Raw genomic sequence first — 17,354 nt, 5'->3', positions numbered from 1 at the left:
ACTTTGTAATGGAGAAAACTTAATCCACTGCCTTCTAGTGGATGACATTCTGTTGTATCGTGACCGTATGATACCGGTCACTTTCGATACGTACAAGAGGGTGAGGGTGTTACTTTGCTTAATGTTTAATTAAGCCAACTGACCTTAAGAAGCAGCTCTGGTGCGGAATTTACTTATGTCAACCGTTGATCGGCACATTTGCTGAGGTAAAAAGGTCCCGTCATTCTGTTGCGAAAAATGGTCAATTAGCATTAAAAAAAGTGTAATTGTAATTGACAGACATCGACTAAAGTAATAAAAACAAATAGTATATACAACAAAAGTACACCAAATAATATTACAAATACCAGCACTGTTGAAAATGGTTTAAGAATTGACACATTCTCATGGAATTATAAAGAAAGACGAAGAGACTTTCCCATTTAAATGAAAAAAATACCCAATAAATTTTACAACTCTTGATCTCAAATCTTTTTGTTATTTGATAACTATAAACTAAAACTTATATTCACACAAGAGACTCCAAGAGACTTGCTCCGTCACTGCACTGACGTTTCATGAATCTTTTGGGAGTCGATTTCTGATTTGAATTACTCCTCACTAAAGGATGAATAAATGACCCTTCTCAAAAGATTAGTGTTTAACACTAAATAAAACTCTGTTTAACAAACATATAATGTGTAGTGTTACTTACTTTTAGCCATGGTGAGCTGTCCCTAGTGCAGGAATCCTTAAAACCAGTTATAGTCGAACACTGTTCGGGGCGAATCGATTATTCCGTCAGACCTAGGAACGCTGGTGACGTTGCCATCACCAACCCGGATTCTCTAGCGGATTGTAATTTGCTAAGGAAGAGACAGAAACCAACAATTACCATATAATTACCGTATGTCAGGATATGGATTGATCGATATTCACCAAGTTTCCTACTTTCCGAATGTGAAATGTCCTTTTATATGAATTTGTAGACAACTTCATCGTCGTAAGCTTTTGCTGTTGGTAAAGAGGCCTTGCACTCATCTACATCTGGTATGCGACTTGGGACATCGTCATTCCTAAATACCTAGTACTCTTGATCGGCACTTCAAAATAGATCATTGAATTGAAGAGTTTTACCTTGGGTAATCATAATCAAACGATACTTATTGTGCAATGAAACAAACCTGGCAGAAAACTCTATTCTCTATACTACTTATTGAAAAATTCTTTCACAATATGCACAGGAACAAATTCTCTAAACCGTAAAGTGTATGTAAGGAATATTATAGTTTATTTTAATTTATTTAATTTATTACGTTTATTGGGGCAGTCAAAATGATACCCACCAGCAGTCATTTTTCAAAACTGTACTATTATCTATTAAAGTGAACAAATCTAATATGGAGCGCTGGTGAATACGTCAAGTATTCGAAATCGGGGAAACAATGCCAGGTGTAACACCAGATCATGACCCGTAGAACAAGCTGATGATCAGTACCGGTGACGTACTTTTTCGTGTTCCGTTGTAATTGACGGACAAAGTGTTTGTTGCGTTTCACTTTGCCGACGTTTATGAAATCGACTCGAAAAATACTCATAATTGTCTTTAAAATACAAACAATATGGTAATAACTTTCTACATAATCAACTAAGTTAATTTGCCAGTATGAATGCACTAACTAACGAACTGTTAGCTTTTCGAGAATTGAGAAATTTATATGACACAATACTAAACCTTTCATCAAATATTCATTTCCCAATTTCAAAGCATTTGCATTTGCAATTTCAAAAGTGCCATTCCAAATACGTTCCAGAGTGCAAAATAGGTATAGTACAAAAAATCATCGACAAATTTCGAAAAAAAAGAAAAGATTTGTTATTAATACTTAAAAGCACTACAAATGTACGTTTCGCGGTGCTTGTTTTTAAACGCGACCATACAGAACTCAAAAAATTGCACTAATCAGAACTCATTGAAGCAAGCAAATGAGCTGTAGGAGAACTATTGAAGCTACGTTATGATGAAATGCGAAATTTCTATCCAATTTGAATAGCGAACCAACGGAATAGCACATTAGAAAAGTCGATATCCCTGAGGGTTTGATGATACGATAATTTTCGAAAGCTGTTGATGCACGTGCGCCCACTTCTTCTCATCAACAATGGCTAGTATTTCCTCCAGTATATCGCGGCTTAGCTTTTCCTCGTATAGTTTGTTCAAATACTTTACCATGCGGCCGTACTGCTTGAGAGAAAATGCGTGCCAAATCGTTAACAGCAGAACCTAAAATTTAAAAATTGTAAATACATTGATTTTGCTTCGCTTACACAAAATTCACAACGTACCTTCGAATCGGTGTATTCGATGAATTTGCCCACTTCCCCGTACAGTTGATCCAACTCCTCGGCATAGTCCGGTTGACTTACGTCCTGCGCGTCGAACAAGTTCTGCAAAACCCTCAACTTGCACAAGGCCACAAACTTACGCTGGCAGGCATCCAGCAGAAGTTGCTTTTGTTTATCCATTTGACTAAAATAGCAGAAATACAAACAATTAAGTAAAGCAAACGCGTAACAATAATCATACGTACATTTTAATCTTGGCTGCATTTGGTCGATTATCAACCTTCATGCCGTAGTACGCAAGAAGCGCATTCTGATCAATATCCTTCACCACCAAGCTGGTCAGCTCAATGATGCGCAGCAACTTCACCTTCAACAGTGTCGCCGGTGCCGGGTCAGACGGATCAAATGATTTCGTAAATGCGTACGGAAGATTTTGCTTCAATTCGCTACTATCATAATGATCAGCCATCGCCAAATGCGCTGCCAGATGGTTGGGATTCTCCTTCAGCAGGGCGTGATACAGATTGTCCGCGTTTTCCGAATCCAATTTTGCTATCTGTGCCGTCTGATAATCGCGCAATCCTTCACAATATTCATCCCATTTGCTACGAGTTTCCTTCCCGGTTGTTCCATTCGGTGGCCCACTATTAGCAGTAGCACCATTCGAAGCGGTAATTACAGTTCCGGATCCGTTCGAACCTCCACTCGCCAGATGGCTTCCATTCGAAGCATTATTCGTAGCAGTCGTGGCAACGCTGGCAGCCGCCGTGGAACTTTTCTTTGCCGGTGGACCTTCCGTCAATATGTACTGGAAGCTGTGCGTAACGCACTTCTTAATGATGTCCTCCTTCGCGTACGTAATACTGCCCTCCAGCCAAGAACACTGCGGTGGTATGGATGCTTTCTGTAGCTTCTCGCTAGGAACCGGTGCCAGGTAGATAGGACGGCATACACCAGCCGCCAGGAAGCAACTTGTCATCTTTTTGGCACCGGACAGCACCTGATTGTACGATTTGTACACGTCCACCGATAAACTGTTGCTAGCTAGCTTGAAGTTAACGATCATGTTCGCTTCCGTCAGCTTCTCGAGCAGCTCTTTCTTCTCGTGGCGCACTTGCAAACGGATGGTGTAGTCACCCTTTTCCAACTTTTCGTACTTATCGTACGAGTACGCATCACCACACCGAACCATCAGCTTGTTGGCATCGAACACCATCCAGAACTGGGACTCGAACTCACTCTCGTAGAGAATGTTGCTGAATAATGGCGTGTAGAACGCTACTTCGTAACCCTTGGCTAAATGCAGCTGGTACGTGATCAGCGTCTGATAGATCTGTCTTGCCGGATGGATGACATCGCGTGCCGTCAGTGGTGTCACCTTGGTTTCCGATGGTTTCAAAACCATTGCAGCTGTTTTTAACGATACTACCGGGTGTACTTCTTCGCTTGTCAAGGCGGTCAAATCGATTCGATGAATTCCGCTAGCGCTGTGCATAACCGCTGCAAAGATACAATCATAAATTAACTTTCTCGCAAGCGTGTATAAGTCAAGAGAAGATACATACATCCATTCAGTGGGCTAATTCCATGAAACTTCACCGAATAACGCAACGGTAACGTTCCAAAGTTTGACCAAAACTTGGCAATACAAATTTCAATTATATGATCACCCTGCAAATAAAGAAAATAAAGTAAACATCGATGTCTCGCGCGCTCTGGCTTTCCGAAAAGATCCATCCGGATGTCCATTTCCGTTCCAAACTTACTTCCACCCGAACGGGCTGCACCGTTGGCGTTGTACCGTTAACAGGCAGAATTTTTTGCATCTCCATCGCCTTACAGAACTTCATCGGAAGGATCTGCAACGTGTGTAGGAAAAATTTTCCACCCACGGCATCGTTCGTATCGGCCGATCGCATCTCAATGACGGCCCAGGTTGCGTATTTAGGTACCAGGATGAAGTCCCGAATAAGCGTGTGCGGTTTGCAATCAACCGGTAAATCTCCGCGTACGAATTCATTCGATTTAGCATCAACTACGTGCGGTTGAACCACCGTGACTGGGATCTCGAACAAAACGCCCTTCGCAGGACATGCCGAATCATACGCTTTCACGCTCGCCCGATACACACCCGGCGCTAGTCCGGATGGGTCAACTTTTACGGAAATCTTTCTTGCAGAATAGCACAGATCGAGATAGCTGCCGCAGTTGATCCACGATTCCGTCGGTATGAGCGTTAACCGCACGTTGAAGTTGATCTTGTCTGCTGCATCTGTAATGGAGGATCATATAAAGATCATGTACACTCCACCCAATCCGCGTTAATTACAACTTACCCGCATATTTTTCATTAAATATAACCGGCTCTATGTTGACTGAAAAGTCTTCCACCTTCGTAAGAACACCATGCCGCATATGGATACCTTTTGCGTTGTTATTGCCCACCGTAACGGAGAACCGCAGTTTGTTTTCCAGCAGTCCACAGTAGGTGGTAAGATGATCAAACGCTTTGCCAACATTCAGCAACCCATTGCCCTGTGCGAACTTGTCCACGTAATCGATTTTCGTTGCCGTGTTCCACAGTGCACGCTTGATGCTGAAGGCGGTGTATGGGACGGCTTTTTGTTTCAAGCCCGAAATCAACAGCCCAACCGAACCGGCTACGTGCGGTGCCGACATGCTGGTACCGTTCATGAGCTGCGCCTTGGACATTGTGAACTGTGGCACGGAAGCAATGGCAGCACCGGGAGCACAAACCGTCACACCGAACCCTCCGTCGATGCAGGGATCACGCGAAGACCAGGTATAACAGTTGCCCGGGAGCTTCTGGTGCAGTGCGTATTCCGCTTCCATCATTTCCGGCGATACGTACGCACCGACGCCAACGCAACTCGGTTGGCTGATATCGGGCGGTGTGCCGATAGTGCACAGTGCCGGACCATGATTGCCGGCCGAAGCTACCCACACTACGCCGTATCTATTAACAAGCTCGCTCATCAGCTCGCCGACCCGACCCGAATTCGACCAGTGGCCGTGTTCTCCATAGCTCATGTTAATTACGTCGATTTTTCGACCAGCTTCACACAACTCCATCACCTTGATAATGGCACGCACAAGCGCCGTTCCCGTTTCCATCGATTCCAACCGGCCATCCCCGATGGTTAGTGACACGATCTTGGCAGCGGGTGCAACTCCATTCAGCTCGGGATCGTCCGGATGGTATCCGCTGGCAATGGAAGCGACGTGAGTTCCATGACTCGCTGCAAGACAAAGAAAATCGTTTCATAAATAAAAATAAAGATAGTTTTTTGCAACTCATTGCACTCACAGCATACGCCAACAACCTCCAGCACGTTTCCTTCATCGTGTACGTTGATCGAAACAGACAGGAAATCATCCAGATTAACTAACTGATGCGATCGGGTATACTCCACCACGTGGACCGCGTTTTCCAAATCGCCTTTCTCCGTAGTGTCGATCACCGCCATCCAGCCCTCCTTCGTCGGGAACAGCACACAATCGTACGATGTTTTCAGATCGGCAAACTTCTTATCGCACGTATTCAGGAACTCCAGCTGGCTCTCCAGATTTTCCTTCACCAGTTTCTCCTTACCACTTAGCCCGGTCGGTGGATTTTTGGCCTCGAAATCGCTCAACTCTCTAGCCGCTTCGCTAACGGCTTGTTTGTGCCGATCGTCCCAGGTTTTCACCTTCAGGTCGTTCAAAATACGCTCGCGGATCCGCGACGGGGACAGATCGTGCACACTCTTCAGTCCCACACGGTACTCTGAGCCGGCAATATTTTTCGATTTCATCGTGGCAGATAATTGCAGCTTGCGGCCCGACAGACCCGTAATCGTTCCATCCTGACTAGCCGTGACCGTTTTGCTGGTGTCCACATCGCCGCACCCGGAACAGTCGTAACGTTCAATCACTTTAACGTCTCCGCCGGGAATTTGCTATCCGAATCCGTTCCGATTGCGTTGGTTATCCCGGTACATATTGTGCAGAGGCACCAGAAGATATAAAAGGTAAAACAAACAGAATAACGTGATAAAGCACAAGCGGCAAATAGGTTTACACCGCACAGCAAATTGCTGTTTACACTGCATTGAAGCAGTGTATGATATCAGCGTGATCAGAGAAACTTGATATGTCTCCTGTCCCTTGGTCCCTTGGCCACCGCTTTACCTACCTCTAAACCTTTTGCCCGGGGATCAACGCCGGAATCCAGGATAGCGATTGTCACGTCCCGGCCATCGTACTCCGGGTACATACGGATGAAGCTAAGCGCACCGGTTTCATTCTTCGGTACCAGGGATGTTACAGGGAATTTTACATCAACAACACTTTCCATTTCCTTTCGCACAAAACTATTGCCTTTTACTATGCTGGTGGTGCCTACAGAAGTCTTCTCCTTTTTCCTGCCGAATCTGTTTGCTGTCTGCTGCTCTGCGCTGGTGACAGTTTGACAATCTACCGCAAATGCCGATTCATGCCCCCCGGGTCTGTTTTGTTTGGTCAGTTCATCTAGCCACCGCTTCTTCGAATGGGGCGAGCAGATGATCCGATCAGCTACTTTCCGAAAGCAAACCTTTCCCGGTGCGGCTAATATCATTTATAATTCCAAGATCGGGAGTAATTACCTTAACTTTCCTATTTTAAATCGCCTACACTTGACACACAGCTATTTTTACATGCAATCACGTTGCATGCGTTACGTTACGTCTATACGTAATATCTACCCAGGCAAAGCACGTGTGTGGACATCAATGATTTAGTAATTTTAATCGAAATTTAATTCTTTTTCGATACTTATAACGTATTGCGGTGTTCACAGGATTCCTGGAAAAACATTTTCAAAGTTTTCTATTTTTTACGAATTTCCACGGGTAAGCTAATGTCATAGCAACCGTCGCCGGTCTAGCCTGGCCCATTTTGACGTTTGAATTTGGCCGTCTACGTCATATGTCAAACATTTGCATCCTTCTTGGAGGAGAAAAAAATTAACTTTGCGGTATTCTTCAAAAAGTTCGAACGATTCGTGTATTTTGAGTGCGATTGTTTTGTAATTAGTGGCGTGCTAAGTTCCCTTTTGTTCGCAATTAGCATCCTGTACACTACACAATCATGGAAGAAACATCATGTGAGTAATTTTTTGCTGTTTTTTTCTTCTGCATTTACGTATACGCGCTACACACAACCGGTGGTTACCGTCGATGGATGTACATTTTTAGGATTACCAAAACTACCCACACACGGTAGACATGTTCAGTATCAACATGGGCTACCTATATGATCCTGGTCTACTGCTTAAAATGCCTATGGGCTATGCAATATGGCCCTGTTTATTCCGTCTGACTTAGATGTGTTACTCTGCGATTTCTTTGTTTGCCTCTATGCGATGCATTGCGTGTCACGAGCTGAGTAGAACGACGATGCATATGCAACCCCTCAATCAGTAATCAAATTAAATTGTACAAATGCATCGACCGCTCGTTGCACTTTCAGTACTAGCCTACGCCGTGCCTGCATAATAAAGGGATGTACTATACCAGTAGCAGCCACATCTGGCCAAAAGCCAGCTGTGCTATCGTAAAACGGTGATTCATCTTCGCAAACAATGTTATCACAGTTTTAAATGAGAAACGACTGCCTGCCTCCAAACCCCTAAAGGCGTACGAGAACACAGAAGCTCTACGATTGTACTAGGGCCGATTTGTAATGATATAACACTATTTGGAAATTTTCCCAATCGTGCAGCAGTGAACACAGACGAAAATCACTTAGCACCTGTTTCATGGGACTATTAGCACCTGGTTTGAGCTTTTATTATCACCATTTTTCTATGTACAATGCACATAATCGATAAGGTTGTTATTTTGCAATTAACGATGGTATTATTTATGTCGTTCAAACTGTGATTCATTTGCTTAACATTTTAGGTATCCGTTTCGAAAACATTGAAGAATAGCTGAGCGAGTCATTTCAAGAATATCGAAACATTAAAAGGTTAACTCATTTTTGTAAAATTAAGACCAAATTTACGAGAATTATTATCACTTTTAAGGCTTTAAATAGAATTATGATCAGCTTGCGCTTTATTATGATCGTACGATCACGCAATGAACTGTTTGTTGACGAATTTGCTGTACGTGATCTTCGCTTCTGTTCTCATCGGATGTAGCAAAAGCTGCCAGCTTATCATGAACCAACAGCACTTTTCGGATTTAATGAAAATGTCTAATAATGAATTTGCTTTCTACAGCTTGTTGTTCCAGTCTTCGTCTACTAAAAAATCCCTCTGAGTTTTTTTTTTCGTATAAGATTCGTTATTTCTTGTAGCTTTCGTTAAGAATTAAGTTCCTACGGCCATTTCCACAAGCTTTCAAATACCTCTGGAAGGCTTCTTGGCAGTTGAACTTGGTGTCAGGTTACCTCGCGAAGCATAAATATTCCTATCTGCTTAGCCATATGGTACCGTTCGCTTAAGAAGGCTAGCTTAGCACGTGTACTCAATATACGATGCGAAGGAAAATCTATAGCCTGAAATCGTGGAGCCTTGAGTGGCGCCCAAGTTTATCTTTATGCAAACATTATTTTGTAACTTGTAAGTGTAAGGTCGAACTGCAGGAAAAATAATTAATCTTCCTAAAATCAAAGTCTTTCCAATAGTTTGCTGAACGCGATGAGTCTAGTTAATTGTACGATCACGAGTTTTTCCCACAAGTCACACAAATTACTGTACGTTCTATATGACATTCCACAGTATTTATGCAGCAAACAAAAATAATACTAGCTGAGTCTGATTCAGATTTATTAATCTGAATAAATCTGAATCTGTATTGCAAAGATCCTTGAATATTCAAGGATACATCATCTAAGATTTACAGAACTTGTCTTCCAAGCGCCCCATCAGTGAGGATCAATGAATCTTATGGCAGTGGATTCCTGATTGGAATAGTTCATATAAATCATTCTTTTCAAAAGATTCAGATTCCGTGCAAGATTCCACTGCAAAAACTAATGCCTCTCATCAGACGGCAAATGCCATACTGCGCTGGAAGTCACATACACAAAAACGTGATCACATCCGCCTAGGCACAGTTCACCGCTTCTTTTGTAAGCTGGGAAAAGTGGTAACTTAACTGCAGTTCGACCTTACACTTTCGGTAACTTGAGCCGACCGTCAAACCGCATCGAAGAGACAGGGCGGAAAAAATGTCAACCTCGATCGTTTGAATTATTTGCTTCCTACCAGCCGCACGCATTAATGTCGCCATTTGATGTTGTGGACTTTGCAATAATACAAATCTCAATTACACCGAACGAACTTTGCCGTTGCCCGTTTGTGTTGGCACACGGTGCAGATCCGAGAGAGCGAGATCCGCAGGGGTGGTTTGCTCCCGTACGATCGCGAACGTGCGATCACCAGTTTTTCCTCCCGCACGTAGCAGTTCATTTTTAGGGGTGGGAAGCTCCAATGTGGAGCAAGAGAAACAAAAGTACGACGAGAGCTTTTTGCCGCGTACCGACGAATCCGTTATGAACGCGCGTTTCCCTTCCAGAGGCGGACCATTTTCTCATGCGTTCACGATGTGGCACGCTCCGTACCGGCAACCGGGGAGATTGGAGGGTTTTGCTTTCAGTTCACAAACGCTCGTTGAAGCTAGCGGACACATTCATCATCGCAATCATCTGTACGCGGTGTTACACCCCGACCCGCGAGTGTTGTTCTCGTTGCGGAAAAGCTTCGCTCGCGTGGTGGTAAAGCTGGTTCGGAACTGGTTTTATTTTTTTTTGCTTTTGTTTTGTTTTGCTTTGTGCGTTGAAGAAGCCATTTTTAGCGCTTAATGTGTGGAAAGGAACGAAAAAGTGTGCCAAAAAGCGGCTTTCGGAGCAGAAAAATTCGGTAGCAATGTTTGCAGTTGAATGTGGCGCACAACCCCCGGGGGGTGCTTTTAAAAAGCTTCAGCCAGTCGGTGTGTTTGGTCAATATAAATTGGCCCGTAATCGAACGGAAGAAGTAACGGAAACGTATATGTTTATTTTGGTGAAGAATTGTCGTGATTGGGGCAAATAGATTCCCTTAGGTGGGGGCACCCAGTGAGGGAGAGCGAGTCCTCTAATCAAATGTCAATAATTATGTATATTAAGTTTGAGAACAAGTTCCTGACGGTTACGTGACAACACACCGCTGGGATACAAGAGTGCGTGAACCAATCGTTAGAGTGATTATATTTTTATAACCTTTTGCCAACCCCCAAAAGGCAGGGGGGTGGTCCGAGGTCAGTAGAGCATGAATATGCCGTGATATAGTCCGTGATGAATAAAACAGCTACAGCAATGGAATCAATACAGTAAAGAAAAAATGGAAGTTTAGGTGGATGTTGTTGCTGTGTGGAACTCCGAGGTCCAATTTATAACATCAGCCAAATGACATTCTCTTCACACACGCACACATGTTACAGTTGACCTGGTGAAATGGCCACATGATTTCCGCTGAGCCCCATCGGTAGCCCCGACAGACTGCTCAACATGCTCTCGTTTTTCGCTTCTTGTGGCAGAAGCTCACTTACAGCGGTAAACCCGTTACACGAGAGCTCTGTGTACCATAAGAAACAGACGAATAAGGCAAGACGCTGAAGAAATTCCCTTCCAAAAAAAAAAGAGCCACTCCGACCACATGATGGAACTGAGCAATCATAAAGCAATAGAAATGTAACTTCGTGTTTATCGAGTGAAGTTTGTGGTCGATGGATGTGATGGACTTCCCCGTCCGTGGACGTTTGATAAAGTTCATTAAACACTAGTTACAGCCTGGTATCGTGATATCATCGTCCCTAGTAGTAGCCTCGGTAGTAGTTTGCTTTGAAGATTACGTCGTCGATCGCGTTTGGTGGAGTGATCGAGTCTCGATCGAAAAACACACTTCAAGCTTCGCCGGAGTTCGTTATTCGTTCGAGTCTTCGAGCCTCACATTGCTTCAAATGCCACCGAGGCGCTTTGTTTTGCCACCGAAAGGTCTTTGCAATTCCCGATCACTTGCGATAGTGGTGTAGCAAACCAAACTGCGTGCGAAAAGGCCAGGGACAGTGCGCGGAGGAGGCCGAACGAAAGAATCGCTGTTGGACATGATGTTTGGTGCAGCTATTACGTGGCGCAAACAGCACTATTATTTCACCATTACGCACCGTTTCGTACAGTTACAGATCTCCCTTTCGTTTCGGGAATCGCCCATCGCCGGGGTACACACACAATGATTTACCGCACCGAGTGCAGACGGGTTGTGCAAAAGGGCACGGTTTAGCGCCAAATGCGCCCAGTGCGTGAAGTGTGTCTAGCTTTGAATTTGTGAGCCTGCCCTCAGAGTGCCCTCAGAGTGTGTGTGCGTGTCTGGAGGTTAGGACGTTGAATGGGTGAATCCGGTGAGCAAGCGCCGCAGCCCTCGGCAGCAAGCGGGCACCACCACCACCAGCACCAGCAGAAAGAGCTGACCAGCAAGATGCGCGTCGGCGAGGACGATCTGCCGAGCCTGGAGTACATCGAGGATCCGTACATACCGAAGCTGGATCCGAACTGCTTTACGCCCTCGCTGGACGAGGTGTACGACATCGACGAAGATGACGGACTGATCGGACACGAGGAGCAACACTGGTCCGACGAAACGGAACGTTATCTCCGCTCGCTAACGCTCGATCAAATCCTTGGCGTTCCGTCCGACGATGAGGATATCGATCCAACATCGGAAGTCGAGCTGCAGACGGTGGAAACGGAGTTCAATCCACCACTATCCTCAGACGAAGGAGAAGCGAGTGAGCAACCGGCATCCGTCGGTAGATCACCCGCCCGCGATCCTGCCGAACGGTTGGGCTTCGGCATTTGTTTCGAACCAGTCGGCAAAGAGGCAACACCACCATCCAGCCCATTGCGGCCGGGCGGTGCGGTACGCAACATGCTGGCCAGCAGATTGCTGCTCGGCAGCGGTGCCACCAACCGGCGGATCCGGGCACTGTTCAATCGGCGCAAAATTCGGGACGTACGCGTCACGTTCATCGACTTCTCGAAGCCATATCTGGCCCGTATCTCGAGCGGTGATAACTACAAAAGCTTCCTCAACATTGGGAGTGCACCAGGTAAGACCGGCCGCGGGATGATGGTGAGGTGTGTGGGGTTGATGGTTCTAACACTGGGCGGGACTGGTTGCATAAAATAGGTCCCCCTCCCAGGCAGGAACGGATGTGTTGAACCACGTCGGTGAAACCCTTCAAGTGTGAAGAAACTTTTGCGCTCAACGAAACGTGGAGTACATCAACGATCGCGTCATACATTATCAACATTGCGAGGGGAATGTGCGGACTGTATTGCGTATAAGTTCGCTAATGGCGACACTCATTCTTGCTGTCCATTAATTTATGTTACTGTCAGGTGCTATTGCAATATTGTAGCTCAAAAAGCTTAATGTATTGGACGACTTAGTTTTGAGGCATTGTGGCACTGTGTCTTGTCGTGCTTATCTCTAATTCTTTGTTTTTATGGCACGTATTAGGTCGAATAATCACGTCCTTGGAATTTTATTTCATCCACAAAAACGGTTTGTCCCATTAAACACAAAGTGATAGTAACAATGCACGAGTTCCTGATGTAAGTTCCTGCGTGACATATTTATTCCCTTATCATAAAAGAGCTCGTACAATTACTGTTCTTGTTGTTCCGTTGTGGCAGAACTAAAGAGAGGAGAATGACGCAAAACAGACACGATCCAAATAACCTTTTTGGACGATGATGATCACGTCACAATCACGTCGTCTACAGTTTCACCCACGTGTCATTAGCCCCCATCTACGCACAGTAGTTGCTGGATCAGCAAGCGAAAATAAAAAAAGAAAAAGCTAATCGCTTTTACTAGTGCGCCGGTCATAAACACCTATAGCCACTCCGGATATTTAGTGCGAAAAGGCAATGCAGCAAATTCCTCGCTCGAATTTGGTTACGGCGGCGTGAACCTGCGGCCACAAAATGTACCATCAGAAATCAAACGAACCGCGGCCGTGTGTGTATATATGAGTATGGCAGTTGTGAATGCAATTTCTTCAGCCGATTAAGAGTTCTTTCACTTTTTCTCAAGGCCAAGGGAGCTTGAGGCCAAACTTTTGCGTGTGTGGCGCGCGTGGATTTATGTAAATAAAATAACAATGCCAGCAGGCGATTAATGATCTTGTTTTGTGCATTTCTGAAATCACAAACATTGTTCCATTTACGTTCATACAGAAAACTGATTACAAAGTATAATATCTACAAGGTGATACAGCGAATAATTCTTATTTCCAACAGTTTTGAAACGGTTACTTGAACTTTGTGGGCTTTTGCACGTTTTCTCCAAAGCCCTACAAAAAAGTACAAATAGCTACAAACAGGTCAAACTTCAGATTTCTACGCAGCAAGTGGACAAAAACACATTAAAAGCACGTAAGGAAAAGAATATAAAAAAGGTGCAGAAGTTTGGTGAAACTTCAATTCAAGCGAACCACTTCAAAGTACACGGTGACAATAATGTGTACAAATGGAATGGTGAAAGCCTTTTCAAAACTTCACGGTTAAACAGTTTTTCTTGTGGCTTCTCTTCACTACGAAACAAAATTGTAACAGTGTAAAGCTGAGGGTAGTTCACAGAAGCTGAATATACCTGTGATACAAGAAGATCGTTTAATATACCTTTTGTCCCCAACAATTATTTTATTATTGATCAATTGATAAGTATTATTGCCATACATCTAATGTGGTGTTTAAAGAGATCTAATTTGGGGTTGTTTTTTTCTCTTCCCATTACAGACAATTCTGGCAAATTGTCCGATGCATCTCCGGTCGGATCGATCAGCTCAGCCGAAATTGCGAACGAATTTTCCGGCCTATCAGCTGAAGAGCAAACAGCGCAGCGTGAAGAATGGAGTCAGGTAACTTCGATAAAAAAATACTAAATAAAGTAAATTTTCCTCACGATTACGTTAATAATTCTCCTTTTTTCGCCTACCAAAACAGGAACTGGCACGTGTCGAGGAGGAAATAACAACGTTGCGGACGGTGCTACAGTCCAAAATGCGCCATGCCAGCGAGCTGAAACGCAAGCTAGGCATTACCGTGTGGAAGGAAATCACGGACGACGTCAGTCAAGGATTTAAGAACGTCAAAGAAAGCAACGTGTAAGTAATTGCTTTCTTGTGCTGGCTACGATCAGAACGACAACGTTAATGAAACCTCGAAATCGAAAGCAAGACTTTTATTTGGCACTTTATCTTGACCTTTCAAAAACACTGCATGTCTTGCTAGTGTTATTTACACTCTTATTGTATTTGCGTTTATTTCGCAATCCAAAATTGTTTTATCAATATTCAAGATATTCCTTTTTTTAAGTTCAACATTCTTTACGCGGTGTCTATACTGTTTTGTTCTGTTTTTCGTTTATTTCAACGGTATTTTTTTGTTGTTATTGTTTGCATTTAAGTTATCAAAGCGTCGAAACGAAGGTGGGAGAAATAACGACCGTGGTTACAAGTGCGCCGATGTAAGTAAAGTCAAACTCAACACACTCTGCACGTATACTGCTGTGTGGCCAAAATTATCCATACATACAATAATATGTGTATTTTACGCACTAACAAACAGTCCGTACAGTCCGCTAACACCCAACCGTTCGCCTCGATGTTGCTACCAATGTTTGTGCAGTTAATGTAAACGTCTAAAGACGAAGAGATTGTTTTGGTTTGCTTAAATGTTTAAATCTTACTAGTTTTACTCTTTGATTTTTCGACTTTCTTTTCTTGTTACAAATGCTATAATAATTTTAAAAAAGAAATCACCACCCATTTATTGAAATTTGACTAAAACATAAGTACACGTGTAGCTTAAAATTGTGTGTTCAATAAGCTTCCATTTTTCTCTCTTTCGCTTGCATGTAAAAAATAGGATATCGAGAGGGTAAGTCACTGTTTCGTACTTACACTAACATGCTTGCTTTCCTTTACTAGTTAACTAACCACTTATTTAACTGTTTATTTGCTATGTGTAATACTTATGTATAGCTGTTGTACACATAGATATCCAAGTAAAACGTAGTAAAACCAGTAAAAATTAATATTGTTTTGTTCCGTAACGCGTCTAATTGTTAAATGTTGCCCTTTCTTTTCTTTTTCCATCGACACACCAGTTATCAAAAGACGGAAAGTGCGCTCAAAACGACAGCCGGTAAGACAACATCTGTGATCGGTGGCATTGCGGGTAAGATGACCCAAAAGTTGACGGAGATGAAGCAGTCCGATTCATTCCGGTCGTTTGAGGAACGTGTCGGATCGGCGTACGAAAATGTTCGGGTAAGCGGCTGTAAAACGATCGCGCAAAGAAAGGGGGTTCTTTGTACTAACCCGAACGCCAACTGTGACTTCCCTACCTTTTGCAGTCGAAGGTTTCATCGCGCTCCAGCTCGGTGCAGAGCTTGTCTGATATTCAGAATGACGAACGTCGCAGTTCCGTGACAACGCCAACCGCCATCCCAGAGGAGAAGCCCATCCCATAAAAGTGTGCTTCGCATGTAGCGGCGAATGATGTGTACGTGTTGGCTTCTTGCAAAAACGATCGACGGCAGAAAGGAGGATCATCGTCCATCCAGCAAACAGAGCTCTATCCCGGCTAGAAGGCAAAGCTGTTGTGTATCCTTAGGAACGGATTGTGTGTTTGTTTTTATATTACTTCTCTTTCGTATGGCTTCAGCACGGTTCAATCAACCATTGCGTAATGAACAATTTAAGAATCTTCAAAAGGGAGGAAAAGATAGGGTGAACCCGATACTGCTGGAAGATTTTTTTTTGTATGCAGAAGTCGATACACCAGTCGTTTTGCAAAAAAAAGGTTATCATATTTAATTCTTAAGTCACACTTTGAGTACGAAATTAATTCCACTGCTATTGGACAACAGGAACACAGGAACTGAAAAAGCACATATGCTAAAAAGCGGCATTTTGTTTTCAAGTGCAACATTCACACACACACTCTTGAATCGCATTATAATGATAATCAGGAATGGATGCAAAAACAACGATCGGCTTGTGCGCCGCGGTTAACATGCAACTAATAATAAATAGCAAAAGTCGCACTCTCTTTATTACACAAAGCGACACTACGTAAGTGTTGTTTGGCTTCTAAGGCTCGGCTAAATGTTGTGTGTGCGTGTCCATTTTTGGTTTTCGTCGGATATACAGCTTTGAAAAAAAAGGTACATCATGATTTGTCGGCTAAAGAAATAATGCGCCCTCCCCCCAGCCAGTCGTTTACTACAGGTGGTGCTATCTATCTATAGAAAGAATAAATATTCCTACAAGTTTACAAAATGCCACGTAAATGCCGACTTTCTTTAACTTGTTGTTTTTTTGCACGACAAAAAAAAACTATCGATGTTATTCGATGTAGCATCTATACACTAAAAAAATTGATATTCCTGATAGTTGTTGGGCGGTGATGTTAGCTAGGAAATGTGTACTACTTCTTGACACGGGACAAGACAGGAATTCAGGGAGACACCACAATCCGTGTACTCTAAATAGACGAACTCTAAATGGTGCCTAAATTCATAGTTACATATACCCACTCCGAGTTAAGTTTTGTTTCCTCTGCCCAAGCCAAGTACAACAACAATGTAGGGGTACTCCTCGTGTAGTGCCACAGAGCTCCATTACAGAATAGAGGTACGCATTCATATAGATTCTCGTACGTTTAGCCACAGACACACCTTTTTACGAATCACAAACGAACACATACGAAAACTATACTAATTTTGGGAACAATCTCGATGTGTTTCCCGCGGTCAGAGAATAGCATATTTCAGCAAGAAGTCGAACGCAAAAGAAGAGTATTTATAGACCCTGCCCTCCCCTCGTTCGTACTTATTAAACATCGAGCAAATTATAACATACTTTAAAGTCCAAATAAAAAGACCGAGAGTGTATATCTACAGCCTTTCCAACACAGTCCTCATTTTT

The 17,354-nt window shown here is 43.5% G+C and overlaps 2 protein-coding genes across 3 annotated transcripts; one reads left to right on the top strand and one right to left on the bottom strand.

The window, feature by feature from the left end:
• Nucleotides 1-1,260: 1,260 nt before the first annotated feature.
• LOC128300903 (tripeptidyl-peptidase 2) lies at nt 1,261-6,943 on the bottom strand. The gene is made up of 8 exons (XM_053037150.1): nt 6,521-6,943; nt 5,654-6,284; nt 4,662-5,585; nt 4,092-4,597; nt 3,891-3,996; nt 2,571-3,825; nt 2,326-2,509; nt 1,261-2,263 (listed from the first exon to the last, which is right to left on the bottom strand). The coding sequence occupies exons 1-8, from the start codon at nt 6,941-6,943 to the stop codon at nt 2,054-2,056; spliced, it is 4,239 nt and encodes a 1,412-aa protein (XP_052893110.1). The 3' UTR covers nt 1,261-2,053.
• A 380-nt stretch (nt 6,944-7,323) lies between these two features.
• On the top strand, nt 7,324-17,342 carry LOC128305958 (tumor protein D52). Of its 2 annotated transcripts, XM_053043606.1 has the most exons (6): nt 11,762-12,454; nt 14,118-14,279; nt 14,365-14,525; nt 14,828-14,887; nt 15,530-15,692; nt 15,779-17,342. In XM_053043606.1, exons 1-6 carry the CDS (start codon nt 11,831-11,833, stop codon nt 15,893-15,895), a joined length of 1,287 nt encoding a protein of 428 aa, XP_052899566.1. In that variant the 5' UTR covers nt 11,762-11,830; the 3' UTR covers nt 15,896-17,342. The 2 variants fall into 2 exon arrangements, with proteins under 2 accessions (XP_052899567.1, XP_052899566.1); XM_053043607.1 differs by lacking the exons at nt 11,762-12,454; nt 14,828-14,887 and adding an exon at nt 7,324-7,471 and having other exon boundaries at nt 14,158-14,279.
• Nucleotides 17,343-17,354: the final 12 nt, after the last annotated feature.

This window comes from Anopheles moucheti, chromosome 3, assembly GCF_943734755.1.
Source record: "Anopheles moucheti chromosome 3, idAnoMoucSN_F20_07, whole genome shotgun sequence".
Classification (NCBI taxonomy): Eukaryota; Metazoa; Arthropoda; class Insecta; order Diptera; family Culicidae; genus Anopheles; species Anopheles moucheti.
This window is presented reverse-complemented; position numbering and strand designations above follow the sequence as displayed.